The following is a 16,873-nucleotide window of genomic DNA, read 5'->3' on the forward strand; positions in this document are numbered from 1 at the left end:
TGGTGCTGCCATTTTCCCTCTCCCCTTCGCGCTGACTGCTGCTTCAGTTTCTCCCTCCGTTTCCCGGAGCCTCCAGCGCCTCAGGTCCCCAACTTCCGTCCTCCAGGTGTCGCGTGACCCAACTTCCCCGACATCCCCCTCCGACCCCGACGTGACTCTGGCCCTGCGCCCCCAAGATGGCGCCCGCCGCCTCGCTCCGCCCCTAACGTCACCGCGCAGCCCTCCCATCTTGAGCCATCAGCAGGAGCCGACGAAGAGGCAGAGGAGGTGCATCCTCCGGAGGCTTAAGGAGGCGGGCACTATCATCCGGGAGGCTGACCGGTGAAGAAATGTCGCTAGAGGATTGGTTGAGCCCTGAGGGGATGCAGACGCTCTATATTATTGGCCCAAGGCTCAGAGACGTGAGCGTCGATTGGCCAAACGGCGGGGGCGAGGAGGGCGATGGTTGGGAGCGTTCGGCCGTCCGCGCGGTGCCGAGGAGGAAGGTGGGCGGAGCGTTACTGAGGGCGATTAGGGGCGAGAGCGAGGCTGTGGAGCAGGCGAGAGGAGACGGCGGAGCTAGAGAGGGCGCAGCGCTAGAGTGGCTCTGAGAGGGGAGCAGCGGCCCTGCTCCGGGCCGGGGTGTGCGAGACAACGGAGGCGGGTGAGTACAGGCCGACGCGCGGTCGGCAGGCTTCCTCCCCGCCCCCACCCGCGGCCTCTCCTCGCCACCCCGCCTGCGCACTGAAGGGCCGCTGGGGGACGCGCGCCGGGTGGGGAGGGCGGAGCGGCACCAACGGCCAGCGGGGCGCGCGGGCGGTCGGCCGGGCGCGGTGGCGGGCGGGGTAGGGGGCTAGAGTCGGGTGAAGGGCAGAATGAGGAGGGGCGGGGCCCGGGCTGGGAACTGGGAGCGTCCGGGGTGGGAAGGAATGCGTTAGCGCTATCCCCAGAAGGCTTCCACGGTGCGCGGGGCTTCGGGGCCAAGCGTTTGGCGGTGGGGCAGTTTAGGACCGAAGGGGAGTGAACCGGGGAAGGGTTAAGGGCGTGGGCATGGTTAATGTGAAGAGAAAAGCTAGTTATGCCTGGAAGGAATTAGGCCAGTGAGAGGGGTCTTGGTGTGAAAAGAGATCAGGAAATGGATATCCCTAAAGAGATTTAGAGCGGATGGAGAGGTCCTTGTGAAGAATGGGGTTACGTTAACGCGAAGAGGAGTTAAGCCAAAATGGGGTACCCTTGCAACGAATTGAGAATATGTTCAAAGAAGGGTTATGTGACAAAGGTGCCTTCGTATCCCTAAAGTAAACAGGGTGGAGGTAGTCTTTTGAAAAGTACAGAGAATTAGGTCAAGGTGAAGAGTGAGAAGTGGGTATCACTAGAGGGTGCTGGGGTGGTGGGGTGAGAGAGCTGTGTGCTCGTCTGGGGCGGGGAGGTTGGTATCCCTCGAATGAGAATGAAATGTAAACGTTGCTGAGAAGTTGGAGGTCAGGGTGTCCCCAGGGCTGTGAGAGGGGTCTAGGTGTGGGGAAGCCGGATCTGTCTGTCCTCTGGCTGGGTTGGGTGGGGGAGGGGTTGGGTATCCCTAAATGGGTTTGAGGCAGAGGGAGAGTTGTGTGCGAAAGGGAGGAGTTGAAGTCATTGTGAGGAGGAGCCTGGTATCCCTGCATTATGTTGGAGTATGTGCAGATCTTCTTGCAAAGAAAAGGAATTAAGTTGATGTAGAGAGGGACTGAGCATCTCTGGAATGGGTAGGGTGGGGGTGGCCCTTTTGCACAGAGGAGGGGCTTGGGTTAGCCTAAAAAGAAGTGTTGGGCATCCCTTAAATGGATTTGAGGGGAGAAGGGCTTTTTGCAAAGAAGAAAATGTTTGGTTAATAACGTGAAGGGAGGACCTGGGAGTGGATCTTTTTCTGAAGGTGGGAGGCCTAGTTTTTGATGTGAGGAGGGGTGTGGGCATCTCTAGAATGGGTTAGGGTGGTAGGGGTTTTGCAAAGAAAACAAACGTGAAGAGGGAGTCTGGGAATACCTGAATGGGTTCAGATGGTGTTTGAAGAAAAGGGGTTTAAGTCAGTGTGAAGAGGGATCTGGGTTGTAGATGAGGTCTCAGTGCAAAGAAGAGGTGATTAAGGGGAAGAGAATTGTACCCAGGAGACAAACGACTAATGATGGTAAGAAGGGTCTGGGTGTGAAGAAAGGGTTAGGTTTTTGCAAGATGGGTCTGGGTATTCTGGATAGAGGGTTAGTGTAGGGGGGTGCTCAGGCCTTGATTTGTAGAGGGAGTTAAGTAGTTTGAAGAGGAGGATCTGGTTGAGCAAGTGCTTAAAGTGGGAAGAGTCTGGGTGTGGAGATGGGTTAGGCCTTGGGAGAAAAGTTGATTGGAGGAAGGGACAGTTTGATGTGAGGAGCTTGGGCACCAGAGTGGGAGGGGTAGCAGGGAGCTGTGTGTAAAGGAGAGGAGTTGTATCATGTGAGGGTGCTGAAAGTGGCAGGGACATTGGGGGTGCTTGAGGGGTCGGGTAAAAAGAGGTCTAGAATGGGGGTGGGGGTGAGTGGGAAGAGAAAGATTGAATGGGGTGGGAGAAGTGCTGTCAGGGCCTGTGTGAGGACTCTACTGGGCACCTGGGAGTGGGGATGGGATAGTGAGTTGGAAAGGAGTCGGTGGAAGGAGATTTCAGTGGAGAGGATACAGGTCTTGGGCCAGTTGTGAGGTATTGGAGACTAGGTGGCGGGAGGTGGACAGGTTACAAGGATCTAGTGGGTGGAGTTTGATGCAAGTTGATTCAGAGGTGAGGCTTGGGTATATTCTGGGGAGAGCCTGCTGGGAAGGTTTTGTGCTTGGTGCTCTTGGGTTTTCAGGAGAGGGAGGATTATTAAGAAGGCTGGTGGGAGTGGGGAAGTGGAAGCAAGAAGTTAGAGGGGGAAATAGATTCAAGGCTTTGGTGGGAGGATGATAAAGGGAAAGAATTGTCCCTGGGAAGGACTGAGGAGGCAGTGGCTTAGCTGTGATCTGTCTGCACCTCTCCCCTTTACCAGCCCAGGGCCTTGCTGCCACCATGACTGAGGAATCAGAGGAGACAGTTCTGTACATTGAGCACCGCTATGTCTGCTCAGAGTGCAACCAGCTCTATGGATCCCTGGAGGAGGTGCTCATGCACCAGAACTCTCACGTGCCCCAGCAGCACTTTGAGCTGGTGGGTGTGGCCGACCCTGGAGTCACTGTGGCCACAGAGGCAGCATCTGGCACAGGCCTCTATCAGACCCTAGTACAGGAGAGCCAGTACCAGTGCTTGGAGTGTGGGCAGCTGCTGATGTCCCCCAGCCAGCTCCTGGAACACCAGGAGCTGCATTTGAAGATGATGGCGCCCCAGGATGCAGTGCCAGCTGAGCCACCACCCAAGGTGCCCCCCTTGAGCTCCAGTACCATCCACTATGAGTGTGTGGATTGCAAGGCTCTCTTCGCCAGCCAGGAGCTCTGGCTGAACCACCGGCAAACTCACCTCCGGGCCACTCCCACCAAGCCTCCAGCCCCAGTTGTCCTGGGTTCTCCAGTTGTTCTAGGGCCCCCCATGGGCCAGGCCCGTGTAGCTGTGGAGCACTCGTACCGGAAGGCAGAAGAGGGTGGGGAAGGGGCGGCTGTCCCCTCTGCCGCTACCGCCACCACTGAGGTGGTGACTGAGGTGGAGCTGCTCCTTTACAAGTGCTCAGAGTGCTCCCAACTCTTCCAGCTGCCAGCTGACTTCCTGGAGCACCAGGCCACCCACTTCCCTGCTCCTACCCCTGAGTCTCAGGAACCTGCCTTGCAACAAGAGACTCTGACCCCATCACCTGCAGAGGTGCCTGTGTCTCAGCCTGACCCCCTGCCATCCTCTGACCACAGTTACGAGCTGCGCAATGGTGAAGCTATTGGACGTGATCGCCGGGGGCGCAAGGCCCGGAGGAACAACAGTGGAGAGCCATGTGGGGCAGCCACCCAGGAGCTGTTTTGTTCAGCCTGTGACCAGCTATTTCTCTCGCCTCACCAGCTGCAGCAGCACCTGCGGAGTCACCGAGAGGGCGTCTTTAAGTGTCCTCTGTGCAGTCGCGTCTTCCCCAGCCCTTCCAGTCTGGACCAGCACCTTGGAGACCACAGCAGCGAGTCTCACTTCCTGTGTGTGGACTGTGGCCTTGCCTTCGGCACAGAGGCCCTCCTCCTGGCCCACCGGCGAGCCCACACCCCAAATCCTTTGCATTCATGTCCATGTGGAAAGACCTTTGTCAACCTCACCAAGTTCCTGTATCATCGGCGTACCCATGGGGTTGGGGGTGTCCCTTTGCCCACAACACCAGTCCCACCAGAGGAGCCTGTCATTGGTCTCCCTGAGCCTGCTTCAGCAGAGACTGGAGAGCCAGAGGCTCCAGAGCCCCCTGTGTCCGAGGAGAGCTCAGCAGGGACTGCGGCTCCAGGCACCTACCGCTGCCTCCTCTGCAGCCGGGAATTTGGCAAGGCATTGCAGCTGACCCGGCACCAGCGTTTTGTGCACCGGCTGGAACGGCGCCACAAGTGTGGCATTTGTGGCAAGATGTTCAAGAAGAAGTCTCATGTGCGTAACCACCTGCGTACCCACACAGGGGAACGGCCCTTCCCCTGCCCAGACTGCTCCAAACCCTTCAACTCACCTGCCAACCTGGCTCGCCACAGGCTCACGCACACAGGGGAGCGGCCCTACCGGTGTGGGGACTGTGGCAAGGCTTTCACGCAAAGCTCCACGCTGAGGCAGCACCGCCTGGTTCATGCCCAGCACTTCCCCTACCGCTGCCAGGAGTGTGGGGTGCGTTTTCACCGCCCCTACCGCCTGCTCATGCACCGCTACCACCACACAGGCGAGTACCCCTACAAGTGCCGTGAGTGCCCCCGCTCCTTCTTGCTTCGCCGGCTGCTGGAGGTGCACCAGCTTGTGGCCCATGCTGGGCGCCAGCCCCACCGCTGCCCATCCTGTGGGGCTGCCTTTCCCTCTTCACTGCGGCTCCGTGAGCACCGCTGTGCAGCTGCTGCCGCGCAGGCCCCACGGCGCTTTGAGTGTGGCACCTGTGGCAAGAAAGTGGGCTCAGCTGCCCGGCTGCAGGCACATGAGGCTGCCCATGCAGCTGCTGGGCCCGGAGAGGTCCTGGCGAAGGAGCCCCCGGCCCCGCGGGCGCCGCGGGCCACTCGCACCCCAGTTGCCTCCCCGACAACCCTTGGAAGTGCAGCCCCTGCCGCCCCTGCAGCCCCAGCCCGTCGCCGGGGCCTGGAGTGCAGTGAGTGCAAGAAGCTGTTCAGCACAGAGACCTCGCTGCAGGTACATCGGCGCATCCACACAGGTGAGCGACCATACCCATGTCCAGACTGTGGCAAGGCCTTTCGTCAGAGTACGCACCTGAAGGACCACCGGCGCCTGCACACAGGCGAGCGGCCCTTTGCCTGCGAAGTGTGCGGCAAGGCCTTTGCCATCTCTATGCGCCTGGCAGAGCACCGCCGCATTCACACTGGGGAACGGCCCTACTCCTGCCCCGACTGCGGCAAGAGCTACCGCTCCTTCTCCAACCTGTGGAAGCACCGCAAGACCCACCAGCAGCAGCATCAGGCAGCTGTGCGGCAGCAGCTGGCAGAGGCCGAGGCTGCCGTTGGCCTGGCTGTGATGGAGACTGCAGTGGAGGCGCTGCCCTTGGTGGAGGCCATTGAAATCTACCCTCTGGCTGAGGCTGAGGGAGTTCAGATTAGTGGCTGACCCTGCCCCGCTTCCCTCTTAAGCGCCACCGTGCCCTGTTGCTAAAAGAGCCTCCTCCACCAGCCCCTTAGGTCTCTGTACCTGCTGTGCCCCTTTTTCCACCCCTCCCAACAGTCATGTAAGTTCTCTAACTGGATTGATTCTCTCTTCTGAAGGGGTGCTCTGGGGTCCCTGAAAAGTAAGCATAAAACCCACCTTCCACCTGTTAGCATTGGTGGCCCCAAGGTGAGGCAGTCAATAAAGACTGAGTTGGACATTTATGTGCTTTTGTCTGGCCTGGCTGTGTGGGGTGGAATTTGGGAGCTATGAGCCCAGGTACTTGGGGCTCATTTTTTGTGGCTTGTTCCCAGTGTCTGGAACGGGGTGCCTGGCAAGTAACAGGAGCTCAGTAAACATTTGCTGAAAAGGAAGGAATCCATAGGCATGGCTTCACTCCGGTGCTCATGGAAGGCACTGTGGCTCTTTAGCCACTAGAGGCCCCCACAGCCCCTTAGAAGAACTGGAAGCTGTTTCTAACTGGCAAGAACGTTTGGGAAAATGTTCAGATTCTCACCACCACAGCCTGAGGTGAGTCATCTCCCCTAGGGCCATCTGGTTTTCACACTGTGGCTCCCTGAGGGCAAAGGCAGGTGTGGGAAAGGCATGATCTTAACAAGTAGAGGTGGGTAGCTCCTGGGGCCAGGCCCAGCTGTGGAAGTAGAGATAGTAACTTTTCCCTGGGGGTAGGAATCCTCTTACGGGGAGGTACCTTAACACCCACCTGGATTGGACTCAGGCTCAGCCAACAGTCTTATAGAGCAAGGGGTGGTTTTGGTGGCTGACTGATAATCTAAACGCCTCAAACATGTCTAGTTTGCCTCAAGTACTTCCCTACACTTAACTGGAATAATTCACACTGGTCCTGTTAGGAGAAAATTTTGTAGGGAAGAAATTTGCAGTCAGAAGCAGTGAGGTGATTTACCCAAGGTCATTCAACCCAGATAAGGCAGAGCTTGAATCCAAGCCTGCTTTCATTTGGGTGAATCACCCACGTGCTTTCCACTGTACTCTGCTGCCTCCTGCGTACTTGGCTCAGACTGTGGAGAAAGGAGATACAAGTGTGTGACTTGGTGGGAATGCGCAGTTGTAATGCCAATCTTGTCTCTTAAGAGCCACACCCCAAGAAAAGTAAGTCTCCTCAAGATTACTCCAGTCTTTCTGTTGGAGAGAATTTCTTAACTGGAACCTTAATAAATGAGGGGTGAAAGGGAAGCTGCATTGAAGCCAGGGGAAATGGAGGCCCACAAGCCACACAAACACAGCCTCTCTGGGGCTCAAAGACAGACTGGTTTAGCCTGTTGCTGGAGTGAGAAAATGAAAACTTAGAGAGGAAGGAGGCCTGGTGGAGCCAGGACTGGAAACCAGGTCTCCCAAGCATGAATGAAGATTTTACTATACTATGCTTATTTTAGTCATCTTTAAAAAGAAAAAGCACTCATCCATTTGATATCCTACAGCTTCTAATGAAGAGCAGTTACCTGTTAAACAGTTTTTGACCAGAATGTGTTGACCTTGGACGACCTAACCTGCAGAAAGGACTTGAGCCATCTTAGTTCAGTATGCCAGACCCCCTTAGTCCCGAGGTAAGGACTGATTCTCAAACTTCTCTCAAGAACTATAACATCCTGAAAGTCCATATCAAATAAGTGCTTAGAAAAATTGGAGAATTTATCCTTGTAAAACCAGGCAATAATCAGGCTGAATCAAGAAAAGGGGTAGAATTGGGAAAATCTGAGGGTACTGGTTGACCTCAAGACAATGATGCTTTCAGCAGAGAATAGCCCTTGATGGTGGGATTACCACCCTTATTAGGGCCTCTAATGAAAACTTCAGAATCCCACTCTAGAAAAAATGAATGTTCCTGTGCAAACATGTTATTAACAAAAGTTTACTATCCCACCCCTGAAATTTACATGGTCCTCAGTTGAACCACTGTCCCAAAAAAGGTGACACTGATCAAACTTGTTGGATGCTGGCGTTCAAGTTAAGTAGGCAAAGGTTCTCAAACGCCAATGTGTGTTAAGCAGTATCCCCAGAGATTTGGATTCAGTAAGCATGTCTGGGTCTCTTAGGCACATTCACAGGGCTACAAGTGGATGCCTAGTTCAGCTCCATCGTGCTCTCAAGTGTGCCTTCTGCTTGTCACAGGATGGCCTGTAAGATAAGGAACTTTTGGTTCTGACTGCACCACCCTGCAGGCAGGGGGCTGAACTAAATGACCTTCCTTGAGGTACTATTCTGAACCTCTATCCCAATATTCCACTCCCCTATCCCTACAGACTTGAGAGTTGGACAAGTGCTGTTTTTCAATTTTGCCAAAACAATGTGGTACTAATACTCTATCTCATTAGATGATCAAACCCCTCTGTCTCTTCTCCTGTCCCCTCATCCCTCACTATTAAATTTGTAGAATTCCAGTACCTATGGATGGAACAGTGACAAGGAGACCTGATGGCAGTGGAAAAACCCAGTTACTGACACCATCTCTGACTTTCAGTGGTGAGATCTTGGGGGTCAGCCCATGGCCTGGCCTGTGAAGCTCTTGTTCTGCCAGATGACTTCAAAGTCAGCTCTTTTTAAAGGGTCTTGTTAGTCCTCAGGGACGGAAATGGGGAAGTACTCACTGGCATCCTGGCTTTTTCATAGTTCTTGTTTATTGAAGCCTAGGTACGAGAGAATTTTCGTCAGCACATGCAATACTCAATTTTTACAACCCCATAGGACAGGTATTGCCCATATACAGATGTGGACACGGAAGCTCACCCATCTGTAAAATGCCAGAAATGGGATTTGAAATACAGGAATTTGAATTCATCCTAAGTTTAAAGATTTGATTTTCTGATTAGTGAAAAAACTGCTCAGGCCTTGCTTCTGAACATTCACTATTTAAAGAGAAGGAAAGCCATCCTCTCCCCAGCACATGCATACACACCCCAAACCCTGACTGCCCCACCACCCTTCACAGGACAGAGGAGACAGCAAGAGCAGGCAGCATTTCTCTGTACAGTTTTTAATTTTTAATTTTTTGATGTCAGATGAATGACACACTCAAGTTACAAAAATGGGGCCTTAAAAGAAGCACATTGTACAATGAACAAGCAGATTGGAGTTAAGAACACTGAAACGCTAACCCGCTACCACAAGAAGAGACAGGGAAGGGTTGCAGGATGGGAAGGGAGGGGCTACCAACAACACAGGAGTCAGACAGAACTCAAAGGGGGGCTAACTTGGTGAGAATGGAGGAAAGGCATGTCTCCTCCAGGGCCCACTCTTTCTGTATGCCACGGCTTGGTCTCCCTTGCCCACTACTTGCCGCCACTTCCCATCTCCATTCCAACTTGGTCATTCAAATGAGTGGGTGAGAGACACCCACCCAGAAAAGACCAAGCCAATCAGATCCTCACAAGGTGGAGTTGTCACCTTGCCTAGTGCAGACTTAGATTTGGGAGGTGATGGGGTAGCAGTGGGATAAGAAGCCAGAAAAGAGCAGAGAGGAGTTGCTCAGAGGCCCCTGCTAGTCCCAACTCCTTGCCCCTCGCCCACCCCACCATGATCCAAAGGCCCTCTCTACAAGTGGTCGAGAGAGGCCTCTAGTCACCCTGCACTTACATAAATAAATAAATACTGAGCCCCCCACCCCGGGCTTGGAGGAGAGGCTGGGGGAGGGGCAGCAGGGGTGGAGGAGAAGAAGGGGGGAGTCACAGACATAGTAAATAGTCGTCTCCGTCCCATCAACACTTCTCTCTGGAATTTTCTCTCCTTTTTGTGTTTGTTCAACAAGGAGCTAACATCTCAAGAACAAATACTTAAAAATATACATTATTTTTTTCTTTTTTTTTTCGCCTTTGTCATCGTCATCTTGCTTTGGAGACTGCTGAGGTCAAAGTTCAAGCCGCATGAAGGAACTGTGGCTTGGAGTTTTTGTGTATTTTTTTTATTTTAATTTTTTAATTTTTTTCACTTTTTTTTCCAACATATAAAAAGGTAGCGGAGTTGTCTGTGGGTTTTTTTAATGGTTAAATCTTTGGTTTGTTTCTTTTTTTTTCTTGGAGGCCTTTATCTCTCGCACTTGCCTTTCCCACTCAGAGGCCAGTGGGGGCCCGCGTGTCTCAGTCTTGCTTAGTCTGTCTCACGCTCTCTCGCTCGCTCACTCCATTCCCCCTACCCTGAGCTAAAGGGAGAGAGAGGCACCCTGGGGTTTGGGTGGGTGAGGAAATTTAGATCAAGAAGTCATCCCTTAGGTGGCTAGTCCCTTACTCCATCTTCCCAGGGTGGGGGTGCTTGGAGACCCTCTCTAGGCCTTAACCCAGGGAAGCACTGTGTGGGAAACACACCCTTCCCCCTCCTGACCCTAGCCCTACTCAGGCAGGGAATCAGGCTCCCCATAGCCACCCACCCCCACTTACCTCCCATCCCCTCCCTCCCACTTCCAGCTCCCACCCTCCCAGAAGAGAACAGAGAGGTGTTTAAGTTACTGGCATTTTTTTTTTTTTTTTTTGGCACAATTAAAAGGCCCACCACTAGGGTAGACCCAGTCTCTGTCCCTCTCTTAAGAGGAGGTCAGGGTTCGGGAGAAGAGAAATTCAGAAGGCTCTCCCAGTCCACACATCTTCATCTCTGGCCCAGGACCCTGGCCCCCCACCTCAGATATCAGCTAGCCCAGAGCCCGGCCTGGGTCTCCCTCCCCAGCCCTTAGCTCTCTCTCGCTCACACACAGACACACGGACACAGGCTCTGCACAGACCACAAAATAAAAACGATGAGATAGTTTTGTTTCCCGGAGTCGAGACCGGGGTACTGGAGTGAAAGGGGCAGAGTGGGGTGGGGGACATGAATTCCCCCGTCACCTTCCCAACCCTGGCTCCCTCCAGCCCCCCAGCCCCTTGCCCTGGCTGGCCCCCAGCCAACGATATTTGGTTTCCTTTTTTAACATTAAAGTTCTATGAGGTATTTGGTGCCTTATCTCGAGTCCTCGGGGGAGGGGGGCCCAGGAGGGAGACCTGGGGCACACTTGCCCCTCCCTCCCTCCCACCCCCTTCCCAATATTTGGTTTCACAGCTGTAGTTAAAGCTTGGGATTTGGTTATTTTTCCCCCTCCCAGGAATTTTCATTTTTCTTGTTTCCTTTTCCCAGTTATGGGGATTGGATGGGGAGGGTCCCCACCACCCCCGGCTGCATGGGGTTCCCTCCACCAATGTCAGGGCATCGGCCCCATCCCTGCCCCCGATTCCTCCCATCCTATCTGCCCTGCCCTCCCCCCAACACCACTGGGGTGAGGGAGAGGTGGGGGGGACAGGACTCGATGAGGAGAAAGCAGGATGAAGTGGGTGGTGATGAGTCCTGGATTTTCTTTCCTTTTTTTCTTTCTTTTTTTTTGGTCTAGGATCATAGTTTTTGTTTGAGTCATCTCCACCATGCCTTCCATGCTTCCTGTCTTCTCGGAGGGGTTTTTTGGTTGTAATTCCTTTCACTTTGCTCTGCTCAAATATCTTTCCTAGCTGTTCAGGAGCCCTTGGCTGCCTCTCCACCCTTAGGCTGAGGCCCAGGCCCTCTCGCCAGTCCCTTCTCTTCAAGAAATAAAAATGGACAAACTCAGAGGTAGGGTCAGGGCAGGGAGTCGTTCGGCGGAGATGCTTACATTCTGGCAAGGCTGGGTCGACGGCATGCCAGGTCCCATAGGTGCCAATGTTGGGGGGCAGACACCCCGAGATCCCCGAAACAGCCGAGTCTCTGCTGCCTCCACGGCCCAGCCCAACAGTTCCATTTCCCGGGTGGGAGAAGGGAGACAAAAAAGAACGCTGAGGCCCCAGGGCCCAGGGTGGCGTCCGAGCTGTGTCTGCCTCTCCTGGGAGGGTCCAGGCTCCCCTGCTCCGCCCAGCGGCCACAGGGCCGCTCTGCTTTCCATGGCTCGCGTCCTTCACAGCAACACTTTGGTTTGAGGAGAGACACTGAAAGTACTATATCGAGAGGGGCGGGACGAGCGAGGGAGAGGGAAAGAGGGAGCAGAGGGGAGAGGACAGACCGAAAAGAACAGAAAAAGAAATCAGAGGAATCAAACCACCCGAAAGTTTGTTTTCCTTTGTCCATTCTTTTTGCTTCCCTATTCTTGTTTTTCCTGTTTTTTTTTTTAAAGCTTTTTCAGTTGATTGGGGTGCAGGGAGCTGGGCTCTTCACCCCTGTCCCTGACACCCTCTCGGCCCTGCCCACCCGCTCCCATCCACCCTGGCTGAGGGACAGGCCCTGCCCCAGCCGACCCCTCCAGCTTTCCCGAAGACGACGTCCATGAGGTATTTGTGAAGAGAAAGAAGCATCCGTCCTTCCATCCGACTGGGGGACCAAGGGCCTGGACCACAGGTGCAGGGGCTTGGCTCCGCCTTGCGGCTCCTCCTTATTCTTGAAGAGTCCTCATCTTCTTTCCCTTAAATATATATATATCTATAAATTCTTTTCTTTTCTAGTTTTAATTTATTGTTTGGTATTTTTGTTTTTGGTTCAAACTTTGTTGGCCTCCACAATTGTAGGAGGGCAAAGTGGCTCCCAGCGGCACCTCTCCTCTGTCCGTCGAGGTGTGTCCAGAGCTGGGCATCACAGGGTCCAGCCACAACTCCACGGAGTTCTCATGGGAGTGGTGGCCACCACAGTGCCCTCTTGGATGGGGACCACAGGTCATGGCACTGTCCCCACCACATGGACCCTGATGGGGACACCACCTGGAGGAACCCCACCATTGGGTGTGTGTGTGTGTGTGTGTGTGTGTGTGTGTGTGCATGGTAGGGGGGAGGCATCCACCAGTATCAGAGGGGCACAGGGTTGGAAGAGAGGTGAGTTCTCTTTTTGGTTTCTGGTCAATGTCAAAGAACGTGAAGGATCCCACGGATAGGCACTGGAATATGAGTTTTTTTTTTTTTTTTTTTTCAGGGAAACTGACAGACAAGGATGGAAAAAAAGCTTGAATGCCCTCAAGTCATCCCCTCCTGCCAGGAACTTCCACCTCCCCATAGGTTGGGGAGGGGGATAGATTCCAGAGCAGAGGATGGTGACAGGACTGAGGAGGACATGTGAGAGCTAGAACTTGGAAAAACAGCCTAGCCCACCCTTCACAGGGAAAGGGGGAGGTATAGGGGTGCAAAGTCATCCCAGGCCTGCCACTGAACTCTCCCCTGGCTGGGGGAGGAAAGAGGTTAAAGCAAGACCACCTGCCCAGGTGGGGAGAGCTGGGGGCCAGGGGAGGTCGGGGACACATGGTAGGGACACATTCTGTTGAGCACAATGCTAAAAATTCTGTACATCCTTTGGATGAAGCTACTGAATATTTGGTGTAAGGTTGTTCAGGCCCTTTCTCTTTAACCTTCTGGAAAAGAACATTTGAAGGATGGTTCTGAGCCACCCCATCGGCCCCACGCTGGCCCTGTCTTCGCTGGCCCAGGGCTAGGAGCTGGGGCTAGGAGGCTGGCACATTCCCTTTTTCCTTCTCTGGCCCCCACGGGGGGAGGCAAGGTTGGGGTTGGCCCCACAGCCAGGGGCTCGGCATGAGGTCCACCCTGCTGAGGCTTCTCTGCCCCTGGCTGGGGTTCTTATTTGGTGTCGTAGCGGTGAGCACACTGAGGTCTGGCTCGCAACTGGTTTTTGGTTTGGTTTGGTGGGGGAATTTTTTGTTTGTTTTTGGTTATTTTTGTTTTTCACCTCTGGTTCCTTTGGGACAGCTGGTTTCTGTTGTGATTATTTTTGGTTTTCTTTTGTTGGTTGGTTTCTTCTTTCTTTTTTCTTTTTGGTTGGTTGGGTTTTTTGTTTTTTGTTTTTTTGGTTTTTCCTCCTTTGTCACTCCTGCTCCGAGGACCCTCTGCACCCCCACCGTTGGTCCCCTTGCCATCTTCCCAGGCTGGGGGCTGAGGCGGGGCTCAGAGGAGTAGGAGGAGAAGCATGACGGGCCCTCACTCAGGCTTGGACCCTGCCTCGGGCCCCCCTGGGCCTCCAGGGGTCTGTGCTGCCACCTCGCTGCAAGTGGAGGACGAGGACGAGGAGGAAGAGGAGGAGAGGCCAGGAGACTTGCTGGAGATGGAGGCTGCCACGGCCGCAGCAGCTGCTGAGACCAGGCCCACGCCAGGCGGGGCACTGAGCAGGGGTAGCCCAGCATGGTTCAGGAAGAGCGGTGAGGTCACCAGGCCGGGGCTCCCGGGGGCTGCGCTGGCCGTCCCCAGCACCAGGTTCCCGCTGCCATCAAGGCTGGTAAGGGGCAGGGTTCCACCAGAGGCCAGGGCTGGTGGGGAAAGAGAGAGTCTGGGCTGGGGGGGGGTCGCCTTCCGGCGTCCTGCCCACAGAGCTCCCTGGCTTCCCGCTGGCCCCACGGACCCCCATCAGCACCCCTCACACCTTCCCCAAAGGTGAGATGTGTATGAAGAGCTGAGCAATGCAGTGAGCAGGGGCAGGATGGCATGGCTGGAGCAGCAATGGGGGGGCTCGAGGCCCCAGGGGCTGGGCTGGTGACAATGGGAGTGACATGAGGCAGCACGCACCTTGGATAGTGGCCAAAGGGTTGTTGCTCATGAGGGCTGGACTCAGCCCGGAGCTCAACCCCACCATTGTGCTTCTGCAAGAGGCAAAGCAGGGGCGTTAGCAGGGGCGGGGACCTGCCAGAAGTACTGGGGCACAGCTCCCCACCCTAGAAGCAGCAGGACCCTGATTTTTCCCACAGCCTCCCCACCTGCAGCTGCCCACTTACCCCGTGCTGGGGTTCAGGCCCGACAAGCCGATAGCCGAGTGGCTGCCTTGAGGGCTGGGATTTGTGCTGTTGGTGGTGGCCGGGGGTGGGGGAGTGACAGAAGGGATGGAATTGAGGGGGGGCAAGGCCCCACCCCCGCCCCCACCCCCTCCAGCTGTCCGGCTGGGGTGGAGCGTCCCCACAGCTGAGGATAAGGTAGTAACTGCCAGAGAGAGACAGAGAGATGGAGACCTCAGCTTCCACTTGTCCTCCACCAAGGAACCTAGGGCCAGTTCCTGCTTGTTTTCCCCACCCTGTCCCACAGTATCTCCTCCATGAAAACAGACTCAGGCCTCCTGCCCTCTCTTCCCACGGCCATTTCTTTGTGCTTATGCCATATAACAGCAGTCACATAATCTCAGTAAGAGTAGCTGCCACCTACTAGATATGTGCCCCGTGCCCCTGTGCATGCACACCCCGAGACCCCACCCTGAACCTTCACTGCCTGGCTCCTTTTATACAGACAAGAACCAGGGGTGCCCAGAAGACAAAGCCCTGTGGCTCCCTCTAGGGGCAAGATAGGGCAGTGCGGCTGTGCACGCTGAGCAGGTGAGAGCTCAGAACCAAGCAAGATTCAGGGGCCAAAAGCCTGGACAGCAGTTCTGGGCTTTGTTGGGTCCCAGCTGTGCCGTTGGGCAAGTGCCTTCACCTCTCTGGCCTTCAGTTTTCTCACCTGGAAAGTGGGGATAATAATATAACCTACCTCGTGAAATGGGTGTGAGGATTAAATAAATCGACATTCTTTAGAGTTTAGAATAGTGCCAGGCACACACTTCCTACTTTATAAATCAGTTATTTCTTAATCTGAGGATGAACAATGGGTGTTTGTTTTATATTATTCTTGTATGTGGTGTTAAACACACCCTCTCAGAAAGGGGGAAAGAAGGGCTTTGGATACCAATATATACGTGTATGTATTCACACATACAACTTCTGTATTATTATTATACATTCACCTAAATTCTATAAAAACTGAGGCTCAGAGAGGTAGTCTCTTCTGGAGTTCATACAATTCACAAATGCCAGGAACAGAATCCACGTACATTGCCTTTCAGCCACTCTACGCTTTGCTCATATGAAATCACGGAGCCGAGAAAGCTGAGCCTGGTGGGGTAGAGTTGCCCTCTCTTGCCCTCTCCGTCCCCTTCCTCTTATCCCCAGGTGCAGTCTTGAGGCCCATGGAAGCCCTGGGCCACTCGAGAACCCCAGACCTGCTCTGTGTTCTTCCAGCCCACCCCTACCAGCTTCTGCCCTCCCTGACCTGTTGTGCTCAGACTGCTGGAAGCTTGGGACAACGGCAAGGTTCCGGCACCCCCTTGGGGTGTGACCTGGGAAGAGAGGAAGGAAGGCATGGTTAGGCCACCCTCTCCCAGCAGCCCCCAAGGTACTCCTGTGGACTCAGCTCACATGGTCCCTTCTTCCTCCACACCAGGGGGTGGGGGCTCCACTGGGCCCTCACTCCCTTCCTCAGCATCACCACTCTTTCCACACTAGATGGAATATAGGGATGACCCAGTGTGTCTGGGTACAGCTGTGAACCTGAGCGCACACCCAGGGGTGTGATGATGTCCTTACCTGTGTCTGTGGTTGTGAACCTGTGGGGGGGGGCCTCTATTCCCCGATACCCACCCGCGTATGGCTACATCTGGTAATAACTGGCTCTGCCAGTGTGTGTCCGTGGGTGCTTGCGTCCCCCACATAAGACCCCTAGTTGCCTGGAAACTCTGCCCCTGTGTGACTGCTTCACTCATGTGTCACTGTCCCCAAGGGTGACTCTCCCTGCTTCTGTTCTAGGCACAGGGGACAACCAGGTAAGTTGTGCTTCACACAAGGTGCCTGCCGAGGGGCAAGGTTGCTGGGGGTCGGGGGTACCGGAGCTTTATGCTCCCACCCCCAGAGGGGCTCCTGGTACCAGATGGGGGCTGTAGCTGGCCGGCTTCCCCGGGCTGGGCAGCATGGGGGCTGCGCTGCAGGGGTTGATGCGCTTCTCCTTCTGGCGTCGGTTGCAGAACCAGACGCGGATCACTTCCTTCTCCATGTGCAGCTGCTCTGCGATCAGCAGGATCTCCTCTGAGGTAGGCTTCTGGTTCTGCAGGCAGAGGGCTTGTTAGCCCGGGCCCATCCGCCCGCCAGCCCTCAGGGCCGCCCAGGAGGCGGGACCTCACCGCTAGAAAACTCTTCTCTAAGGCGAAGCGGACGTTTGTCTCGATGCTGGTCCTCTTTTTGCGTCTCCGGCCAGGGAGCCCGTCGAAACCCAGGCTGGGGCTACTCAGCTGGTTGGGGCTGGGCAGGCTTGAGTCCACAGACATAGTCTCTGTGCCCGGGGACACGAGGGCATGAGCGGGCGCCTCCCCGAC

General features: G+C 54.9%; 2 protein-coding genes across 21 annotated transcripts in view; one reads left to right on the forward strand and one right to left on the reverse strand.

Moving 5' to 3' along the window:
• The first annotated feature begins 342 nt into the window (after nt 1–342).
• On the forward strand, nt 343–5,979 carry ZNF574 (zinc finger protein 574). Of its 2 annotated transcripts, none has more exons than XM_017654596.3 (2): nt 343–643; nt 3,009–5,979. In XM_017654596.3, exon 2 carries the CDS (start codon nt 3,029–3,031, stop codon nt 5,717–5,719), a length of 2,691 nt encoding a protein of 896 aa, XP_017510085.1. In that variant the 5' UTR covers nt 343–643; nt 3,009–3,028; the 3' UTR covers nt 5,720–5,979. The 2 variants fall into 2 exon arrangements, with proteins under 2 accessions (XP_017510085.1, XP_017510077.2); XM_017654588.3 differs by lacking the exon at nt 343–643 and adding an exon at nt 835–2,143.
• Nucleotides 5,980–8,751: 2,772 nt separating this feature from the next.
• The window catches only part of POU2F2 (POU class 2 homeobox 2), a 73,436-nt gene continuing 65,314 nt past the window's right edge, over nt 8,752–16,873 (reverse strand). For 11 of the 19 annotated variants that reach the window (XM_073226518.1, XM_073226527.1, XM_017654513.3 and 8 more), the window contains 6 exons: nt 16,682–16,830; nt 16,429–16,605; nt 15,778–15,844; nt 14,478–14,679; nt 14,272–14,345; nt 8,752–14,015 (listed from right to left, as the gene is read on the reverse strand). In XM_073226518.1, the coding sequence (XP_073082619.1) occupies nt 13,690–14,015; nt 14,272–14,345; nt 14,478–14,679; nt 15,778–15,844; nt 16,429–16,605; nt 16,682–16,830 (995 nt within the window). In that variant the 3' untranslated portion in view covers nt 8,752–13,689. The remainder of the gene's footprint in view (nt 14,016–14,271; nt 14,346–14,477; nt 14,680–15,777; nt 15,845–16,428; nt 16,606–16,681; nt 16,831–16,873) is intronic. The other 8 variants (XM_073226529.1, XM_017654551.3, XM_073226528.1 and 5 more) reach the window with 3 other exon arrangements.

Source organism: Manis javanica, chromosome 17 (genome assembly GCF_040802235.1).
Source record: "Manis javanica isolate MJ-LG chromosome 17, MJ_LKY, whole genome shotgun sequence".
NCBI classification, from domain to species: domain Eukaryota; kingdom Metazoa; phylum Chordata; class Mammalia; order Pholidota; family Manidae; genus Manis; species Manis javanica.